The following is a 23,431-nucleotide window of genomic DNA, read 5'->3' on the forward strand; positions in this document are numbered from 1 at the left end:
GAAACCAAATTAAGCTCATTCCCAAGCCCACTGATTTACACTATTGAAAACATGCTCCTAGTAATGTGATAACCAATTCTTAAGCAGCCAAGTTAAATGCCGAGCAGGTATCATGCCTGAAGCAAAATGCCCAATATTTCACTGCATCCATAGGAATGTTATGAAACAGGATGCACAGTAAAATGAAAAGGAAGGTGCAAGAGCAGGGGTATAAACATTGTTAGTACAATTACCCCACAACACAAAGGGAATAAGTGGAGCAAAACTGGGGGGGGGGGGGGGGGGACTACAGAAGAAAAAAAAAAAAAAAAACACACAAACCAAGAACCACAATTTCTTAAAAATTACCTGTTCCGAGTTGTCTAGAGAACTTCCTGGCTTTCCAATGCACTTGTTAAAACATTTGTGGGTCATTCTCTGCAAAAGGGAAAAAAAAAAAAAAAAAAAAAAAGCAAAAATTGTCAAGCTTCTCCATTATAAAACATGCAGAATTTACTTTGCAAAGATAAAACCTTTAGCACAGAATGATTTCAGTGTTGTTCCTGCAATTAAGGACTTTATATTCAGATACAAGTTGAAAATAGTGATAAAAACTGTAATCCTAGAAGGAAATACACAGGGTTTAATGAGTGATGCAAGGGCCGTAAGCACAGATGGTTTCCACAGACAACTATGCTGCAAACGCTACAATAAACAGCTATATATTCTATTTTATGTACTACTTTTCAAATTCATAACTGCACCCATTTTAACAAATATTTAGGAAATGATATACTGCAATTATAAGTACAATACTGCTTTGTTCAGCCAACTCTTAGCCAAATCTCTGATGATAAAATGTCTTGCACCTTACAAGAAGGGACCTAAACAACAAATAAGTGTAGTGCTCTCTAAACATTGCAAAATAGCAAAAGCTACCAATACCTCCAATCAAACCAGTGAAAGGAGACATGCAACTAACTGCTGCAGCCTGCCCAATTCTTAAAATTTCCACCCCATCTCATCAAACCCAAGTAGTCCCAACAAACCTAGCACGTTCTTAATGCAATTCCTCAACCCTGACAGCAACAATCTTCCATCCAGGGGCAGAGAGGGATACTGAACTCAGACCTGCATAAAAATGCAAGGCAAACTTCAGTAATAGCTTCGCTAAAATAAAAATAAAGTTACTTACAGCAAACGGGGTAATTCTTCCATTACTTACAGCAAACGGGGTAATTCTTCCATTACTTACAGCAAACGGGGTAATTCTTCCATTACTTACAGCAAACGGGGTAATTCTTCCATTACTTACAGCAAACGGGGTAATTCTTCCATTACTTACAGCAAACGGGGTAATTCTTCCATTACTTACAGCAAACGGGGTAATTCTTCCATTACTTACAGCAAACGGGGTAATTCTTCCATTACTTACAGCAAACGGGGTAATTCTTCCATTACTTACAGCAAACGGGGTAATTCTTCCATTACTTACAGCAAACGGGGTAATTCTTCCATTACTTACAGCAAACGGGGTTTCCATTACTTACAGCAAACGGGGTTTCCATTACTTACAGCAAACGGGGTTTCCATTACTTACAGCAAACGGGGTTTCCATTACTTACAGCAAACGGGGTTTCCATTACTTACAGCAAACGGGGTTTCCATTACTTACAGCAAACGGGTTTCCATTACTTACAGCAAACGGGGTTTCCATTACTTACAGCAAACGGGGTTTCCATTACTTACAGCAAACGGGGTTTCCATTACTTACAGCAAACGGGGTAATTCTTCTTCCATTACTTACAGCAAACGGGGTAATTCTTCTTCCATTACTTACAGCAAACGGGGTAATTCTTCTTCCATTACTTACAGCAAACGGGGTAATTCTTCTTCCATTACTTACAGCAAACGGGGTAATTCTTCTTCCATTACTTACAGCAAACGGGGTAATTCTTCTTCCATTACTTACAGCAAACGGGGTAATTCTTCTTCCATTACTTACAGCAAACGGGGTAATTCTTCTTCCATTACTTACAGCAAACTGGGTAATTCTTCTTCCATTAACTTACAGCAAACGGGGTAATCCCATCTTCTCTGGTTTTCTCATGTTCATCTGTTTAAGTCACATTACACCAACATTCTCTTATCCGAGCAAAATCCCCCTTCATTTTCTGAGACAGCCTATTTCCCCTGCACATTCAATATTCTTATACAGACTCTGGTTTCGATTACTGACTCTTGTTTCGATTTCCTTCATATGCAATCAGCCATTCACAAGTACTTCCCTTCTCCCACCCAATGCAAACCAGTCTCCCTCTTATCCCACCCAATGCAAACCAGTCTCCCTCTTATCCCACCCAATGCAAACCTGTCTCCCTCTCTCACCTGTATATTAAGTCCATCTCTCATTTGGCATTCCTGCCCATCACATGCCCTCCCCTGTACCCCTTTACCCAGGGTTGCAGCAAAGACAAAGGCCTTACCCCTAGAAGTCGTCATACATGCGCAAACTGCACACAACCTATTTGAATTTACTCCAAACACTCCACTGCATAACTGCCACACATTATTTGCTCTTAGCCAACTGTTCTCATAAGTTCAACTCTGGGAAACATCCTTCATCCCATGAACTCAGGCAAAGTATCTCAACTTGGAAAAGAAACCACCACACAACTGACCACTGTACCCCTTTACCCAGGGTTGCAGCAAAGACAAAGGCCTTACCCCTAGAAGTCGTCATACATGCGCAAACTGCACACAACCTATTTGAATTTACTCCAAACACTCCACTGCATAACTGCCACACATTATTTGCTCTTAGCCAACTGTTCTCATAAGTTCAACTCTGGGAAACATCCTTCATCCCATGAACTCAGGCAAAGTATCTCAACTTGGAAAAGAAACCACCACACAACTGACCACATTTCACTTACTATGCATTACAAAACATTTTTACTATGCAGTCAGAATTGTCTGCATCATGACTTCAGCTCTATCAGAATCCTCCAGTAAAAGAACACACACTTTCCTCACGGTCACAAAAGAAACCTGAATCCCAATCTTCTTAGAAACCCAAGAGGACCAAAAAAAGATGACCAGTTCCACCAAGATACACTGCTGCTCATACATATATGCTCTTTACTGTTAAGAGATGTTTAACAACTAGGTATCAGACAAAACCAGCAATAGGTGAAACAATCCACTCAGAGCCATCCAGTCTGGAAGTCGATTGCATGTTCCACCACCCTCCTCATACAGCAGTACTTCCTCAGGCCCAGACTACCTATTCAGAAATTGCACCCTCTCAAACTCGTCCTTTCTCTGTTCAGTTCTGTCACAATCACTAACTTCTGAAGGCTTTCACATGTTCACCTTTACTCCAAGTACTTAAAAAAACAGGACAGACCCAAACTATTGAGTCTCTTCTCAAACACTGCTTCCTCCACAACTCAACCATTACGACTTTTGCTGAACTTTCTCCGCTAACTTACTTACTTCGCTGTCTTACTTGCATGGTTTTCAGTGCAGTGGCAGTGTGCCTAGAAAAAAGCATGAAGAATCATTTTCGGACAACAATGCTGCATAATGAAAAAACTGACATTGCTCTGTACCATGACAGCAGCAGCTGTACACAATGTATATAAAATTAACACCACAGCGCCTGAGCGCCAGGTGCGCACGCAAAGCGCCAGGCGTGCGCACACAGCATGATTCAGGCGTATTGGAGTAAGCTTTGTCAAGGCTTCAAGAGTCAGAACTATTGCTATACGTGGTATAATGACCCAAAAAGTAGACAACATTCTGACACATTACTGTTATTTTTCATAGATCAACAAGAGAAGATGTGCTAACAGAAGGCTTCCACATTACAGAAAGCAGTAGCATAGAGGGATAAAGCCCCAAGTACAACCATGTGACCGACATTTGATTAACAGTTTATGCATCTAAGGGATGGCAGGGCAAGAGAAAGAACAGCCCAGCATTGATGCCCACTGCATGTTACACTTGCAGGAAGTTCTAGTCTAGCATGAAGGGAAAAATAGCAGAATAGGGGTGCAACTCTTACCACCAGACTCTTGCCACATGGGGAGCAAATGGGTTAAGAATAAATGGCCATAGAACTCGTGTAGCACAAGGAATCCTGGTCATCACCCTAACGGAACCAATGGGATGAAAACAGGGGAACCATCTGGAAGGTCTATATAAAATGGCGATTAAAACTTTTCACTCCTACAGAAGTGCTTTTATGTTCACCAGCTTTGGAAATTGCAAAGCTTTTTTTCCCATGGTTTGCCAAGCTTACTTACTAAAACTTGTATTCCTTTAGATTTGCAGAAACAAGACTTTTTGTACCCTGATGCTACATTTCAGGAGTGCAAAAATGCTTACAGCTTAATCACAGAATCAGGACAAAGCAGCAGGGGGGGGGGGAGGAATCAGCTCATAGCATGGCAACTTAGTGTAGAGAAGATGGAGGTCTTCCTGACATCTACGAGACCAACAGTCAATTAGCAGGGGGGAGGTGTGAAGGACCGCAGGCTGCTGCCTCTCTCTCAGGAAGGGGAGGTTTGTAACTATACAAGGAAGGAAACCACACCCATGCTTTAGAATGGGGTGAAGGGCAAGACTGTTTCTGGCAACAAGTGCAGTCAGCCCACTGCATGGCCCACATCAGCTGCTTAACCAGGCAAGTGCATGGGAAGAAAAGGTTGAGGGAAAAACCTGGAACCGCTTCTGATGGCTAAAAGGATGGTCGCTCCTGGCTGATTACTGCCCCGGTGATGGGAAACAACTGGGTCAACTGACTAGGATAAAGAATAAAGTACTTAAACTAGTACTTCATTGACTGTATACTTTCACCATTTAGGTGGTCTACCTTTACCATAAAATACACAAGTGGTTGTAGTACCCAAAACTAAAACTTTTAAACTGTACAAAAGGCACCGTAGACCAGCAGATCCAGCACAAGGAAGACTAATCCAAGCCACAAACGTCACTAACACAGCAATAAAATTATGGAATAGCACTGTAAAACCAATTCCTCTTACATTTTCGGCTAAATGAACTTCATCAGATAAGCATACACTTTACAAATGATCACTTAAATACCTTTCCTTATTTACATTGCCCAATGAGATACATCCATCAATTAGCATTTACGATATCTAAATAAAATGCATAAAACAATTTACTATTGTGTATAATATAAAATAAAAAAATTTATATATATATAAAAATGTTTTACATCCACAATATTTAAATGCAAATATATTCCATACAAAATATCTAAGTCAATGTTAAAACAGATAAAGGATTTTAAATAACAATGAACTGGCACCATCTAGTGGAGAAATCATGAACCTCACATCTCATAATAAAACAGGCTAAGTTATAAAATGTAAAAATGTTAAAATACAATGTTCGAGAAAGTGCATCATCTAAAATTCTTAAGTTGTCAGATAAAAATGTAGTTTACAATTTGGCAGACCTACGCTTTAATACTGGTTTTAAGGATACCACGCCATTTAGCCCTGGATAATTACTGGCATCCAAGACTAGTTGCCAGTACAACTCCCTGTACTCAGGCCGAATCTCCCAGGGACCAACCCTGGGATCTGAAAGTACTACTATCATAAAAAATTGATAAGTCAGCATTTTTATATGCTTGGGGGTGTTGGTACAAGGCATTACTGTCATTCTTTCTTGTATCATATCCATGCTCATACATTTAACTTTCTTTCTGTCTTGCCCAGAGTCACATGCACCACACATTGCAATGCATATCACCTGTGGTATTACAATCTGCAAACCCTTTTGCCATGATGCATTTATTTCTACATTTCAAATGTAAAACATCACCAGACCGGATGTTATTACATTGAGTGCAGTTACCACAGTGTATTCCTTTTTTGTTGCTTGAAAAAATCCCATAATTTTGGTGATGTGAACCTTCTAGGATATTTTTAATGTTTCGCACTTTTTATATACACATTTAAGTGGTTTATCAAATATAACATCTAAATCCGATAACCTGGCAAACCTGTTCCACTGTTAATAACTCTTCACCAAGTTGCTTTCACCATCATATGTAATGACTAGGACAGATTGATATGTACCCCCGTCCTCTTCAGCATCCTTGTTGAGGGTAGTTCTGTCAAGGGAAGAGTGTGGTCTCCCCAAAATAGGAGCGAATCTAGAAACCCTAGCCTCAAGTAACCTCTCAAAACAGACAGTAAGTCACAAGGATAACCCCTGGCCTTAAACATTTCCATAATAGATTCACACTCATCTTTATCAGAGGTCATTCTACTGGCCCATACCAAATTTTATTACCCCTCTTTTCCGATGAGGGGAAGGGCACTAGTGTAATGCAATTAAGAATTAGAAGATGTCGCTTTCCAGTGCATTTTAGATTTAAAACCATTACCAGCCCTCTGTAGCATCGTTGCCTCACAGCAAGAGGTTCTCCAGTTAGATTCTCAGCTGGAGTGTGGAGAGTGCCTTGTGTGGAGTCTACATGTTCTCCCCGCGGTTGGGTGGGCGTTCAAAAGACCATGTGCAAATGGGCGTGCCTTCACTGAAGGTTGAACGTCGAGCTGGCGCCTCGGCATTTGTGAAAATCTACTGCCAACCATTAGTGGACCGGAGTTCCGATGTGGCGACCCCTAACCGCGAAAAGCCAAAAGACAACAACCAGCCCTCTGTATGTTAACATCTAAATAATTCAACTCAATATAGTTTACTTGATAGGTAAATCGTAAAAATGTCAGTGGTTTTTGAGATGTATTCAAGGAATTCTAAAAATTTGTTCTGTAATATTCCAAAAAAGGCAAAAGTCATCTAGAAAAACGCCCATAAAAAGTTCCAATCGTTCTTAAAATCTGACGTGAATACAAGTTTGTTCTCCCATGATAAAGAATAATGTTTGCATATGTTGGGGGCACAATGTGCCCCCATTGCTTCTTTTGTTTGCAGTATTCAACCTGAAAGAATATAAAAATTGTTCAAGACTAGATCCATTAAAACTAAAGAGTGAAGTGCATTAAAAGAAATGGCATTACTTTCAGCTAAAAATTCTTCAAACCATAAGTCTCATATATGGAATACATGTAAATAAATCCAGTGTAATGAAACTGTTTGCTTGCTTAGTATTACCTACACATCTTAAATCCCACGAATCCTTTAAAATGTTTGTGTTATTCAACAGTTTTTAATTTTAAATCTATATATCTTTCTAGAGGTGCAGTTAGTGATCCTTCAGCCGAGACAATAGGCCTGAGAGGTGGGTGTGAGGTGCTTTTATGGACCTTGGGTATACCAAAACTAGAGGGGACTCTGTTGTCGACATTTAAAAAATTATATGTCTCCATGTCAATGAGCCCCTCAGTAAGTCTTTCAAGCACACAAGATAATTTTTTGCAAGCAATGTTAACTTCGTTCAAAGAAATTCTTCCATTAAGTATCTTCATCACCAAGTAAACATTTTCCCTTCATATACAATGTGATCCATTAAAACAACCCCCTACCCTTATCAGGTTTCATAATTCTAAAGTTGTTTTTCTTGGATGCATGTAAACTATTCTCCTCCTTGGTAAGATTCGGGTCACTTTGTTGTACTTGAGCTGTTCCCTTAACCCTTTTTCCACCACTAGTTCAAAATTTCTAAGCTGAGGGTGTAAAGGCGGATTAAATGTACTTTTCTTTACTAGAGGATTGTGCATATTTCTTTTCTCCTGTCTGTTGAAGAATAAATTCTGAGTTTTTTCTGTCCAATAAATCATTTAAAATCAACTAATAAATTCACACTGGGTATACTTTTTTGAATTCTGTATTTTAACATTTTACACTTTATATCTTGGACAACCCTGTTTTATTATGAGATGTGAGGTTGTTCATGATTTCTCCACTAGATGGTGCCATTTCGTTGTTTTTTTTATTTAAAAACCTTTTATCTGAACATTACCAGACTCAAAATCATTTTTATTTCATCATGGTTTGAGGTTTCCTACATTTTTAAACACCACTCCGGGACACTTTAGAGCTTTTTAAACATTTTTATACCCAATTTGACTGACCACATGGGGTCTGGCATCTTGAAATAATTCTGTTTAGTCTGACTAAGTATCCCAGAATGCATTGTCTGTCTCCAAAAATTGCATCAGATCTGCCACGTTTTCCCCAAAGCTCCTGTCAGTGGACTGATTTTACAGGCATTCACTGCTGTGTTATACTCACCAAATGACTACTTCAAACACAAGCAGTGCAAATGCTACAAAACAGAACTGAAAAGAGCATTTTATTGTTCTTTCTTCTTAGAAATGCTAACTATTTTGTGAAGGCTGAAATCTAGTTCAAGGCATCTCCCCCCTCCCCCTTCACACCTACCTTCCCTAGCTGTCAAAGAGCCAAGGGTAATTTGACCCATTAACTGCATGTGATTGACAGCTCACAGCAGGTGACCAGACTAATGTGTTTTCGTGTCAGCCTTTCCTTCCCTATAGTGGGAGACTTTTGTTGCACTCCTGTCAAATTTAGACCCAAGCTCCATAGCACCGGGGAATAATCACCGTTTTGCAAAGCATCAAACTCCCACTTATTTTACCTTCCTGTTTGGTTAAATAGCTAACAAATGATGCGCTACAAACAAAATATTTCACAGACTTGCATGACAGCACCCACATGCTTTTTTTAAGTGGTAATTTAAGAAAATTATGGTACTGCATACTTCTTGTAATCTGACTGCTGTCAACTGTGACAGACATCTGCTTCTTATGTAAAAACATGCAATTAATGTCTACGCATGGTCATTGCAAATTTATGCTCTTAGTTTTTGCAGCTGTTACTCTGTGCTTCCGCCTGTACTTTGTCACATAGCTCTTCAGAAAAGTGAGATTATAGTTTGACATTTTTGCTAGGTTAAGAGTGGGCTGGGCAAGGCAGCTCTGACATCACAATGTGGGAGGTCCACTGGCTCTTCTATACAGCACGCAAATCAGGCGGGGATTACAATCACTTTGGGGGGAGGAAATGTCCTGGTAGCTAGAGCAATAGCTCTGGCAGATGTGACATTTCAGAGCTAGGTAGAGGCGTTTCAACTTGGTTTTCAATGTGAAAGTAAAACAGTATGGAAAGGTAGGAAGCCTAACTGGGAAAGCAGTTGAGTGGATTAGTTTTTAAAGCTGCATGGGTGATTTTGAGGCTGTATCAACAAACAGGGAATAAGAGAGACAGCAAGTTGAGCAATCCACTTTAATATCCCGTTGTTGTCCTTTAAGACTTTTAGATATTTTATATGGAATATATTAAATGCATTTAAATATTGTGAATATAACATATATATTTTTATTTTATATTATACACAAAACAGTATAGGACTGATTTTACACATTTTATTTAGATATATTGTATCTTAAGACATATCGTATCTTATGACGCTAATTGATGGCTGTATCTTAATGGGCAATTTAAATAAGGAATGGTATTTAAGTGATCATTTGTAAAGTGTATGCTTATCTGATGTTCATTTAGATGAAAATGCAAGGGAAATTGGTTTTACAATGTTATTCCATGATTTTATGACTTATGTGCTGTGTGTTCGTCACGTTTGTGGCTTGGATTAAAGTCTTGTGTTGGATCTGCTAGTCTCTGGTGCCTTTGTACAGTTTAAAAAGTTTTTACCATAAAAGACATTTCTTACCCAGGTAGGCCCATTTTACAGTCCTTTTTCTCGAATACAGAATGGATGTTTATTTTGTTTCAGCAATTTAAAGCTTACTATTAAAAGCTCTGAGGTTCAAGCAAGCAAACCGAAAATAATTATCTGAAATACCACTACTTTTGTTTTGCTCCTGATTTTACAAGTTTTATAACCATGTGCCAAACAGAATAATGAACAGAGTAAATCCTAGTTAGGCTACCATTACCTCTTCCAAAAAAGCCTCCAAACTTGCTATTACTCAAACTTCCTGCATAAACTGCATTACACACAATGTTCTAGTCAACAGATTTTTTTTTTGTCTGAGATCTAATTAAAATTAAAGACTAACAGAGCGTTACTTTATCCAATACAGAGTGTAACACCTTAAGTACAGGAATAAACCATCACTGATGACCAGACAATGAGCCGTTCCATTTCTTGCCAGTATACAAGACACTTCATATTTCACTTAACACACTGCTATCTTAACCAATACTTGAAAAAATTTCTGGCTTAAGAAACATGTAGAAAATTTGTTTTCTGTGAGCTTAAACAATATTTCTGCAAAGTTTAAAACTTTGATTTAAAGTTTGCATTCTAAACCAAAGGAGACCAACACCTTAACCACCTTTCTAGTATCAGAGATTAAAAGGAGAATGAGTTAAGAAATCTTTATTTTGGACATGCTATAAGAACATGCAGCAGTGTTAAAAAATTTTAAAACATACACAGTAAAGCTGCCACCAGCTTGGTGATGGAACATTTTGCATATCAGGGTGAAACTTTACAATAATTTGGGGACCACAAAGAGAAATTATGCAAGTTACTATGATGCAGATAGGATTTGGTTATAAATACATTACAACCATTTTGGTTATAAATCCATTACAACCATTATGCCTCAAGAATAAAAGTAAAATGAAGTATTTAATGCAGATTGAGACTACTTTCTTGTATATTCTTTCTTTAAATAAATTTACATTGAACTTTGTACTCTACTTGGCACTTGAAGTCTTACTTATTCTTCATTTCTGGTTTTGGCTTCACTGGAACAAAGGTTGGGTCTCTTTAGAGGGAACATAACTGCTTACAAAATCTATATTTCATACATACTCATTAGCCAAGGGCTTTTTCCAGTTTAGGCTCTTCAATCAGATTTTAATAACTGAATGGAACAAGTTACAATCTTTCAACCTTGGAATGCCAGAGCAGCCAAAGAACTAGTACCTTGGAAACTAGTTACACACACATACATATACATACACACACTTGTAGGTTAGAAGACAGTCTGAAACTGAAATTCGGTTTACCTGAAATTGGGTAAACTGATTAGGTACATCTGAAAAATAACTTGATTAAATTGACCATTTGGGTGCAGGAGAATAATATGCAGATAAATACATCAAAAACTAGGCATATGAGACTTGGTAGGCATAAACTGAAAGGCGAATATGTAATACAGCACAGATCAGCTAGGAGTTTCTCTAATCAACCAATTGGTTAAGGATAGTTATATAACTATAGGTTATATAAAAAGATCTATAAAGTCTAGGGAATTGAAAATTAAGTCATTTGTTTCATCAGACCCAAACTGGAGTATGGGACTATATGGAAACCCTACAAGAAAACAAGCACGAGTAAACTGGAAAGAGAGCAGAAATATACCAAGGCCAAGTTTATGAGAGACTAAAATAACTGAACTTGCATAGTGTGTGACATATCTATGAGATCATCTTCAGGTATATAGGGCATTTAGAGACCACTACCTCTGGGAATGTTTGGGGTTATCAAAAAGTACTAGATAATCATAGGACAACCTGTGTAGATTCTATGAGCTTAAAACTCGCACTTCTTACAGAGGCCAGAGCCATCAGTAACAGTCTTCCATGGCAAGAACCTCAAACCAGCCAGGTTAGCTGGTTTAAAGGGGGAAAGTCTCTCTAACACAAAATTGATCCCAAGGAGGGGCCCACAGGTTTTCTTGGAGGCCTCATGCAAAACCCTTTTCAAAAACATTCTGACGTGAGACTGCATTGAAAGAGCAGGATCCATGGGCAAATATGCTGAAATGGCTAGTAAATGAACCTTGATAGAGAAATAAAGGCCACAGGGTAGTATCTCATTGTGAAACCAGAGAAGTAGCCTTGATTGAATGCTAGTCATGTTGTTGGCACCAACTAGAAAACCTATATGAATTTCTATTTGCAGGTTTTCTGGCCTCCATTAGTAGTCACTGCATCTCCTCAGTAAAAAAAAAAAAAAAAGTGTCTAAAGGGAATCAAGACACGGTCATCCAGGCAATCAAATGAAGCCTCTTAATGCCAATTTACAAGTAGTTTGAGACGCTGTTAATTTTGTTTTTTGCCAAAATTAAATTAAACGGTTAGAGGATCCCTTGGAAAAGGGCTGAAAAATCTTGGAGATTCCCTGCATTTGCTTATCCTTTTCATCACACTGACTACCTCTGCAGAAGTGGGGCCAAAAACAATCTTTATTCAAAATCTTATTTTAACTTCACCTGGGATGTAGAGAATGTAACCAGGCAAACCACCACACACCACACACCACACACCACACACCACACACCACACACCACACACCACACACCACACACCTTTTTAAGAGCAGCTGGATGACTATGTGGGAAAATCGCAGGATCCTCTAAAGCAGACAGAACTGAAGGAATGGATGCAGGTCCTGGAAATTCTTTCTGTAACTCATTTTCCGAGGGGCTGTTTTCTCCCACTAAAAACATTAGCACATTCTAGCAACAGTCTCAGCGACAGAAACAACCACAGGGAGAATCAGAAAGAGGCTCTCCGCTGAATCTAATCAGAAATCTGAGGAGAAAACCTCAAAAATCTGTCACTGCACCTTCTGGCTCAGATTCAGAATCTTGAATCTCTTCAGGAAGAGAGAAATCCCTCTTTCTTTTACCAGAAACTACTTTACAAGGAGGATAGACAGACTGAATTAAGCTCTAAGCAGACCCAGTAAACTACTCCTATCCAAAGTTGGAGTAGATACACACTTAGTTTTTGGTTTCAGACAGGAAAAATGGGACCAACCATGTTACTGATGGCAGCAGCTGCTTCCTCAGGCATGGGAACAGCAGTCTGACAAAATAGGGAAAAATTTCCTGCTCCCCGTCCCTGTCCAGGGGCTGGCAAGAGTAGCTCTCCCTTGCACAGTGAGGTGCCCCCCTAACAGTCGCAGTGGGCATGGCTAATCCCCTGCTCCATAGCGGCTGTAGGTGCTACACCACAGAGATCCAAGGTAAGACGAGTGGACAGCAAACTGCCACTGTAGAGTCACCCACCTGCATCGGGGGCAAATTACTAGCCTAATGTGGTAGCAAAGAGTGTTTACTAAACTTTTTCTTATTGTGGCTAGAAGAACCAACCACGGGACTGCATTTGTTCCATGGTCAAGCCAAAAATTCAAGAGGACAAGCTCTCGCACAGTAAAAAGCACTTTAGTTGCCAACCCCAAAACAAAAAAACTCCGTAGAAAATTTTTTTTCAGTTAAACTTTTAAACTGACAGGGGAAGAAGAAAAAAAAGCAATCCCATAGTACAATACATTCTTAAGACAGTCCATTAAGCACAAAACACCCAAGTTTAAAATAACTCCCCCGAAAAGGAAAGTGATAAAACAATTCAAAAATGGGAGGGTTTTCCCCAAGGGAACTTACCTGCTCAGCAAAGTAACAGCACCAAGCAGACCATTTTTCCCCTCAAAAGCCTTCGATGAGCACACTCCTCAGCAGCAGTAAAGCTCTGAAGGGCTTGGCACCCAAACTAGTCAGCTCATGCTGCCTGACAGCTTGGCTGCTTGGAAGGTGCCCTGAAGCTTTGAAAGCTGGCCGGCTGTTATATGCTTGGTAGGATACCAGCCTTACAGGCAAGGCTACTGTAGCAGTAACCAATATGATCAACTGTTCCTGTAAAATTCCTCACTGCACACAAAAAATTAAAATTACTCTCATCCTATATTTGTACACAAATACATGTCCTTATTGCAGCTCCTTTCACTAGGTATCATAAAAATTTGAGTCCTGAAATAACCACATTCTCATGCAGTCTAAAACTAGCAAACATGATAGTCAATTTTCACACCATCTCCCCACAAAACTCAAGATTTACTGACATTGTGGACTGTCATTTAAATACATTTCCTTCCAACCTGAAACTACACTTAGCCCCTCAACGGCACTGCAAATGCAGTATTACACGAACATCAAAAACGGATTGCCATCAAATACATATGCCTCTCTCAATCTTCGGGGTCTTCTCCGCAGTGTCTGAACTTTGCTAACAATCTAAACCATTCCCCACAATGCAAACCCTCAATGCCCCTAAACAGTGCATGATGCACCCAGAGTGTGCAGACACCATTCCCGGAGTGTCTTGCCAATAGTTACAAGCTGAGAGAAGTACATTTACTGCACTTTAATATTCTTTAGTGTCCAACTGATTTAAGTGTTCTATTTAAACCTACAGTGTCCTATTTAAATCTACAGTGTCCTATTTAAACCTACAGTTGGCTGCACAACGTTTTATCGGAGCTGTACTCAGAAGTACTTCCGACTTTAACTACATTACACAATAATCAAGAGCCAATCCACTTCCAAACTACCTTGCATTTTTGGGCATGCATACAGAGATTAGTTCCAGCATCTGCCACGTTTCTGCCTGCTTTGCTCTCCCCAGTCCCCATACCACAGCCATCCCAGGGGTGTTTACCTTTACAAAATTATCCACACACTCCCAACTTACTTCTGATCCCATAAGGACTCGCCGCTTCAAAACCTTAACTCCTACCACCACCAAAAGTGTGTCCAAATTACAACAAAATTTGGAAAGGCAACTACTAATACCCTAGTGACAAATCTTACAAAGCTGACACCCACCTTACAATCTGCAATGCTATTTTCTTCACTTTTAACTACCCCCCCCCCCATCATATGATTATGTTCACTACCTGACCACCAGCACTCCTCTCTCATTCTACAGGAAATAAGTAGCAAAAGATAAGTGTACCAACAGGAAATAGTTTTTTCCTTTTTGTTTAGCAGGCAAGTGCATCACCACCACTCGCCTTTTTCAATTCACCAGTTACTTTGAGACACTGAACTAAACCCAGGTCCAACCTTTTACAACAGTGACATTATCAAGAGTTTTAAACAACCTAAAGCAATAAACATTAAAATTAGAAGCATTCAGAATAAAATCACTTAATTTAACACTTGGATCAAGCTTCATAATCCTGATTATCTCGGCTATTACTGAGGCATGGCTAAACCAGTTAGACCAAAAGCTTAATCCTTATGACCTCATTCTGAAGTGACTGGCCTCAAAACTGATTTCATGTTCTGATCAGCAGTTGTGCGTCTGCATACATACTTGCAGACCTCATCCAATCTAAACAGTGAAAGTTCTAATGAATGAAGAAACGTCATCCAAAATGACATCTTTGCTATTTTGGAATAAAGTAGGAATGGAAATCAAACCAGAAGTAGACAAGTCAGACAGCAACTGAGTGCACCAAAAACACAAAATAGCAAGAAAAGGAACAGATGAGAAGGGAAACAAATTGGAAAATCCACAAATACAGTGGCAGGTACACAGATCTCCTAGAACATCATGCTAAGTCTAAGACTTGATGCAAGAATGACTATGGAAAGGTGAATTCAAACTAGAAGATGGAAGGCCAAGACCCATATTACACCACAATTAAGGCTTTATAGGTCTACACTAGCTGAAAGAAAAGCAAAGGTGTTAACAAAAATGATAGATATGGATCAATGTGGTTTTGTGGTGGGAAGGCAAACATTCAACATTAATAAAACGATGATCGAGATGGAAGCAGAATTAAGAAAAAAAATACTGTTGGTGGGTCCTGATGGCAGAGACAGTAACCTGGGATTTTATGAACAAGGCATAGGAAGCATCTGCATTCCCTGAAGCAATATTAAGTTTGATTAGTAGGACATATGAAGGATAAGAGGCAATTAAAGCGGGAGTGTTCCTCCCTATGTTGTGTTTGAACACAGGAACCAGTCAGGGGTGTCCGCTTTACCCTTTTGCTTTTTATTTAAAGCCAGTGGCAAAAAAAATAAGGGACACAAATTCAAGGATATCATTAGCTGGGTAATCAAGAAAGTTGGCTTTATCTGCAGGTATTTTATTATTCAATTTATTTACATTTGTTGACAGGGAGAGTCTGACTGGACACAGGTACGTTTTCAGAGGAGGCCCGGGGAGAAAAGCTCCACATTAAGTATTATGTGCATTATACAGTTAAAAAACATAGCATTTAAATAGACATTAGTCCAGTTAAGGACGCAAGACAAGAAGAAAACATGTAAAACAGCTGTAGAACATAGTGCAATTTTAAAATATGGTGACATATACTAAACATGGTTACAAATGTAGTAGAGATTCATCAGTGAACAATTGATACAATCTGTTCTTGAGGTACATAATAGCCATTAGCAGTCATTGCTACAAGAAGTTAGTATTATGTGGTAGGTAGCCTCGGAACACGAGTAGCCAAGCTTGCCAAGAGTAGGTTGTTGATAGGGAGCTGAGAGAGGTAGTGGGTGGGGGGAGTGGATGGTATTAGCGGGGGGGGGGGTTGCAAGGGCATATCTGGCAAGTTTTGAAGTGTGATTTTAGTAAGGATTTGAAGTGGGTGCAAGTTACAGAGGTAATTGAGGATGGGAGGTAGTTCCAGATTTTGGTTATAGTGCAGGAGAATAATGCTTCTCCAGCAGAGTTATTGGCTCTTGTGACCTGTAGGAGGTTTTTGTGGCTGGATCTTAGTGGCCTCGTGGTTATGTAGGGTTGGAGTAGATTCTGGAGGGATGGGACTTTTAGTGGTTGGTTCATTAGTTTGTGGGCGAGTGTGAGTTGGTACCACTGAAGGAGGTGGGGGAGCTCTAGCCAGCCCAGTTCTGCTAGTGAGAGGCAGTGGTGAGTACAGTAGGAAGCCCGTGGCGAATTTGGCGATTTTTGTTGTAGCAGGTTTCGAGCTTATTTAGAGCACATTGTCTAAGGTTAGTAAATGTTGGAGAGGCGTAGAGTAGGGTAGAGATGAGATGAGAATTTGCTACAGAAATTTTAGCCGGTTTGGTAAGTAGTTGCAGATTTCTATATAATGCTCCTAGTTTTTTTGTGCACTTTAATGGTCGTGGAAATGTGAATGTCAAAGTTCAGTTTATTGTCTATTTCTACTCCTAGTAATTTGGTGTGTTCTGTAGGATGGATGGTGGTGGTGTCTTTTGCTGTGATGTTAAAGTGAGAGCTGTCTAGGGTAAGTTTGGTGGGTTGGAAGATTAGTCATTTTTTTGTTTTGTTTGGGTTGAGTATTAGTTGGGCATCGGATAATCAAGTCTCAATAGAAGAAAATGCTTCCCGTGTGACTTTCTGCAGTTCTGGTAGGGAGTGGGGCTGTGCAGATGACGGTAGAGTCATCTGCGTATTGTAGGAGTGTGCCATGTGTTGTGGCGGAGGCTAGATTATTGGTAAAAAAAAAAAAAAAAAAAAAAAAAAAAAAAGAAGGAGTAGGGGTCCCAGGATGGACCCTTGGGGAACTCCTATGGTGACTGGTAGTTGGGGGGGGGAATAGGTTGTCCTGCCCAAACAACTGCTTGTTGGCGGTCAGACAGGTAACTCTGAAACCAGTTGATGACTGGTTGAGAAAAGGATAGGTTATTGAGAAGAGAGACGAGTTGTTTGTGTGGGACCATGTCGAAAGCTTTAGAGAGGCCTAGGAAGGTAGCTGAGGAGAGACTACCTGCATTTTTATTTTGTAGGATAGTGTTAGAGAGTAAGGCGGTGGTGGTGCTATGGTTAGGTCAGAAGCCATGTGTGTTGGAGAGGAGGTTGTTGGCAAGGAGGTGATCTGAGACTTGAGAATGAATGCATCTCTCTAGTATTTTGGAGAGTGGCGAGAGAATAGCTAAGGGGCAGTAATTGGTTAGATCTGTGGAGGGGCCTCCTTTGTGTAGGGGAATTATGTGTGAGACTTTCCATAGTGTAGGAACATAACTTTCTGACGGAGATCTGTTAATGAAGAGTGATATGTGGTAGGCTAGAGCGTCAGCTGCAAGTTGAATGTATTCACCTGGGAGGTTGTCTGCTGCTAATCTGGTGATTTAAGTTTAGTTAGTAGTTTTATTTTGGAGGTAGGAACAGGAGAGAAAGAGAAGCTAGTTGGGAGATTGTTCGTTCTAGTTGATGGTGTGGGTTTATGGGGGATTGTGTTGTCTAGCTAGTGATAGTACGATTTGTGTGAAGTGATTGTTGAAAGAGGTAGCAATATTTTCAGAGGAGTGAGTTAAGTTAGGAGTGGGTGTACTTGCTTTACTTGGGTGGAGGATGGAGTTTGAGGACCAGAATTGTTTGGGGTTATGTTGGGAGGAGGTAATGGCAGACTGGTAGTATTGGATTTCGTCCTGTTTTATAAGCTTTTTGGTTCTATTGTGTAGTTCTAGGAATTTTTAAGTATTTTGTACTTAATAAATCCAGAGATGGACATCAGTGTTGTACGACGGTTTAAATTCTTTCCCGGATACATTAAGATAAAACAAAGGCTTATAGCCATAAATTATATACACACATGAACTGATTCAGTAACACACATTAATGGGAACATAAGATGAAGTATTTAGGGAGTGTGGATTAAAAAGCTTCTGTTATGGCAGCCAAGGATATGTGGGAAGAGACTAAACAAAAAGATAACACAAAAATAGAAAAACTGGAATCTCATTTATGGATATGTATAGTAAGAGGGCAGTAAAAATGTTTTTAGTCCCTTTAGTTTTATATATGGGTCAGGCATATTTTTTTTTATCAACCAGAGAAGAATTTGCAAACAGCAGCAATTATTGATACAGACAAGGGGATGCTGGAATTTAATGGAGAAAGGGACATGGGAATCTTAAGGCAAAGACCTACTTTGGTAGAGTTTAGCTGAATCTAGAATTCATGCTGCTGTAAAAAAAGATAATTAGTAGGGTATTAAAATATCACAACTAAGAATCAGAGATCTGGGGAAAAACTGGAGAGAAACTTGAAAAGCAATTTACCAAAAGACAAATGGGAAGACATATGTATGTCTCCCTAGTATGCAACAGTCCAGAAGGTTTAGTAGCTTTGCTTCAAAGTGTACACATAGGTACGTTTATACCCAACGTACACTTCAAAAATGTTTCCTAGGCAGAAAGCAAATGTTACAGCAGTGATAGGGAAGAAGAGGTACGCGGGAATGTGTTTTGCTAGTATAATGAGCTGGCAGAAAGCAAATGTTACAGCAGTGATAGGGAAGAAGAGAGGTACGCGGGAATGTGTTTTGCTAGTATAATGAGCTGGCAGATTTTAAATAATTCCTACACAGTAGAGGCAGACAGTCCGAAATATTGGGTGATCAAATGGCTGCAACTAAGGAAATGACAAGTCGACACAATCTGAATTGCCTATACATAGTAAGTTTGACTCCGTTGGCTGTATAAAAACAACTTACTAGAAAATGGAAATCAAACCGATCTTTACAAAAGGAAAGGAGCAAATGACACAGAAATACAGAAATTGTGGGAACAATGGATGTAGAATGTTCAGGAGGAGGGAGTTTAAGGGAGGGCAGAAATTCAGCAATTTATGCAATGTTGGACTGACTTGTTACAAAGCAAGATATTTGCTATATAATTTATGTAGATGGAAAAATGCTAATACAGTTTTTCTTTTAATGTTTGCCTGTGGCAAGTGATAATGCATGCAATCCCGTATGACCTGCAAGAGGCGGCAATTTCGTGCACACTGCCGGTACTGAGGACAGCATTCTGGCCAACTCTAATTTCACAAACTCAAAAAATCTACTCCGAATTGGGAATGGGGTCCATTCTCTTCACAGTATTAGTAAAATTAAGCCAGAAATTATACGATTAAAAGGGTCATTACATACAACTGTGTATGTAATAAAAAGACTATAAAGAAAACCTTTAACAGTGTACTCAAACAGCAACTGGCATCCCTTACACTTCCATGGCATGATGCCTGGACTTTTTCTACCCCCTCAATCCAATGTGCTCAAGTGCACAGAAGTAAAAGCATTACATTCCCCAGAGGTGGCAGAGATGAAACAGCTTATGGCCAAAAGAGATTTAATTTGGAAACAGTGGAAGGCAACAAACTGTACAAAACAGACAGCCCTGCACCACACTGATATGTTACAGTTCTGATCAAAACAAATAGGCTTACAACTCAAAGCACTAATGAGCACAGAAAAATGTTGAATCCCAGGTTAACACACATTTGCCCAGTGAAGCGGAATGCATCACTGAATTACAATTTAACAAATATTATTGACAAACTATGAATACTGTTAGCTCTCCTGACCAGACTACTGAAATCTCTTAAATCATTTAACTTGCAACCAGTCTGTCTTTACAAAAAGCAAAACAGAAGGCCCTCTCACATCTAACAACCCATTGAGTATCTAAGTTACCTTACATTCTACAGCACATCGTATTGCTATTCTTAACAGATCTATTACAAAGTTCTATTTTTCTTATCCCTAGGTAATTTTTTTTACATATATCCACAAAGGTAGAGTTCGACAATTTCTCAAATTACAGACCCATTGCCATCCTATCACCTCTAGCAAAAGAAAGTGTAGAAAACCTAATGCATCACCTACTTAAGCTCTTCTCACCTACTCAACATGGCTCCTACTCAGATTAAAACAGTACTTTTTCTTCAACACCACTGATCAAAATATAAATCTCAGTACCTACCATGGGCATGTGACGAGATCCTTCTAAGGCCTTCAGCACCACCCACTTTTGCTTGAAAGAATGTTAAACATGGGCATCAGCAAAATACAAATGAGTTCAAACATATTCCAACTACTTACAAATACTGGTGCTCCTCAAGGATCAATGCTTGGACCTTTTCTATTCTCCATCTTCATTAGTGACGATTAGATATGCTGATGATTCAACTACAATCTGCTCCTGTAACTCCCTTACCAAACTACAGTGACCTATGCCAGTTTTCTAGACCCTAGGGCAATGGCTACCAACTCAACTACTCCTAAATCCAAACAAAATTTGCTTCAATTTCCAGAAGCAACTCATTTACCTCAGAAAAGTTTTTCTTGGAGAAGCTAAAGAAATGCTTTCCAAGAAATGGTCCTGTTCCTCTTACACTCGTCCCCCTTAACATCCTACACCCGATTCTGTAAATCTCTTTTCCCATCTTCTTAAGTATTCATTTCTCTTCCATCTTCACTGCCTACCTTCCAACTCTAAATCCTCCTGATACTTCTATGCCCATCTTGTATAACTTACTATTGTAAGCAAACTGGTAGTACCAATCACATTCACTCAATGTATACGTCGTAGGTTAGAATCAATCCCATTCATTCTAAAAATGTATTTGCCATGTGTTAGAACCAATCACATTCAAAATGCATTCATTCTAAATGTATCTGTCATGTGTTAAGTACTATTCTTGCATACTATGATTGTCAACCTGCATTTTATTGTACTATTGCGTTATGTATCACATATGGTACTTTGTACTGAAAATTTCCATTGGAGCTCTTCTCCATCGGCCAACACTGAATACTGAGCAAAATCCTGTTATACCCTTTAATTAAATGTAAATTAACAAGAATTTCAGTTATAGCAGCAATTCATCATATTTTTATTTAATGCAGCAGCCACTCATCATATTTAAAGTCACACTAAAAAACAAAAGCAAATACTTCCACATTGTAAACTTGGCGCACACAAAAAATACAAAATAACGTTTTATGCAACAGATGTCTTACATGTGGGCAGGATGTAAAAAAGCCAAAAACAAAGTGAAAAATGTAAAAAAGATAAGATGTCAATGTAAAGAGCTGTCCAGTAGGAGTACCTCTCAATCTCAAACATCTACTGTTATGGGTAAGTGCAACTTGCACAACTGTACCATATTCATCATTCCCACTGCTGCAGTAGCCCTTAAGCTATATGGGTTGAATACCAAACCCCATCCACCCAGGGTCTAGGACAGATATGGATTTACGAGTTCCCAGAGAATGGTCCTAGCAAAGAAGGACCTAGATCTAGAAAAACAATGCACTTCATAATGCTTTATAAAAGTATTGTTTAGAGGACCATGCGAGTCCACCCCTTTCCAGTCTGCCATCAAAGAGTGTTCTAGTGGAATGTGGCTTGATACTGCCTACAACGAATTTGCCATGGTGGGAATACAAAAAACAATAGCCGAGGATAAGCCCCTAGATACTGTGTCTTTAATGTCATGGTCTCTTTAGTGCCACTTGATAAGGTCGTAACCTACCAGCTATTTTAAAGGGATGATTGTAAAGAGAATACCTGAGCCGTGCAGAATCTGTTGTCCCTAGTTTTTAGGTTTTGGGTAGAAAACCTGAAATTAATAGCTCAAGTCAAAGTAAACGATGAAATCACTGGGAAGCATGAATGAGGACTTGTTCTAAGAAATACCATATCCCTGTGTAAACTCAATAGGGTTCACCCACCATGAGAGCTTACACCTTGGATACTGTTCTTGCTACTAAAAAAATATTAGCATCACCACAAAACATCCATGCTCTGGCATGCCTGTCTTTCACTATACTCACCTGAGATAGTAGCTCCAACTGAAACATGACTAAAAACCATCAGTAACAGTAATGAAATATTGGCTACAGGGTACAACATACTACGAAAGGACAGACCTGAAAAAAGGGGAGGTGGTATGGCAATCTTATATAAAAGATCACCTTGAAGGTCAAACTAGAATATACATCTAATCACCCCAACTTTTGACAATACTGTAATTCTTACCAAATTAAAAAAAAGCAGGTTAACATAATTGCTTTATACATCCCACCCAGAAACATGCCCACTCTGGAAAACTTACTGCACTGTATCTCAACTTCACTCCCACAGGAAACAATCATAGGTGATTTTAACATTGATTGGCTCACCTGCGATTCACCCAAATTCACCCTCCATTGATTTACACAACTTTTCCAGTCTTCTAAAAGACTAGACAAAACCAAATGGCAGTCAGTACTTGACTGGATTTTGATAAAACAGATAAGAGCATAGCTCAGACTGTCAAAGGCAACCACAGTGTGAGTAACCATCTTCCAACCTTTCTACTACAGTATCAGTTTCAAAGACTAGCTACCACCTAACTACAGACAAAAAGAACTTAACCCCAGCAACTTCTTATCCACCCTAAAAAGATGGAACTGGATTCCACTCAAGCAACTCAACCTGGATGAAGATGTCAAATACTTCAACTCTAGCTATCCCAAACTCGCATGCTCCTCCCAAACAGTCCGAACCAAATCTATTATTGCTCCCTGGCTTACTGCAGAAACCTAGTCACTTCTCAAAACCAGAAACAAGGCCTGGGAGCAATGGCATAAAAAGAAATTCCATACTTCAAAACAAAACTACCTAGAGCTCAGAAACAAAGCAGTTAAACTAGACAAAACTAACCACCACTACCACAATATACAAATAAAGCACCCAAAACAATCCTCAAAAGTTCTGGGCAGGCATTAATACCATACTCCTTCCAGATAACTCTAGTACACCCTCCCCAACTACTTCAAAACACCACAGAAAACATACCAACTCAATTCAATAAATAAGAGTCCATTCTAGCCTTATTCAACTTCCCACCCCCCAACTGTATTACCCAACTCTTAAGTTAATACCTTACA

At 39.3% G+C, this 23,431-nt stretch overlaps 1 protein-coding gene across 1 annotated transcript in view; it reads right to left on the minus strand.

Moving 5' to 3' along the window:
* Positions 1-348: 348 nt before the first annotated feature.
* TIMM13 (translocase of inner mitochondrial membrane 13) overlaps positions 349-23,431 on the minus strand; it is a gene marked incomplete at its 3' end in the record, with an annotated part of 33,800 nt that continues 10,717 nt past the window's right edge. The window contains 1 exon segment of the mRNA XM_044090622.1: positions 349-417. Within this exon segment, the coding sequence (XP_043946557.1) occupies positions 349-417 (69 nt within the window).

Source organism: Protopterus annectens, chromosome 13.part0 (assembly GCF_019279795.1).
Source record: "Protopterus annectens isolate FY-2018-M chromosome 13.part0, PAN1.0, whole genome shotgun sequence".
Taxonomy (NCBI): domain Eukaryota; kingdom Metazoa; phylum Chordata; order Ceratodontiformes; family Protopteridae; genus Protopterus; species Protopterus annectens.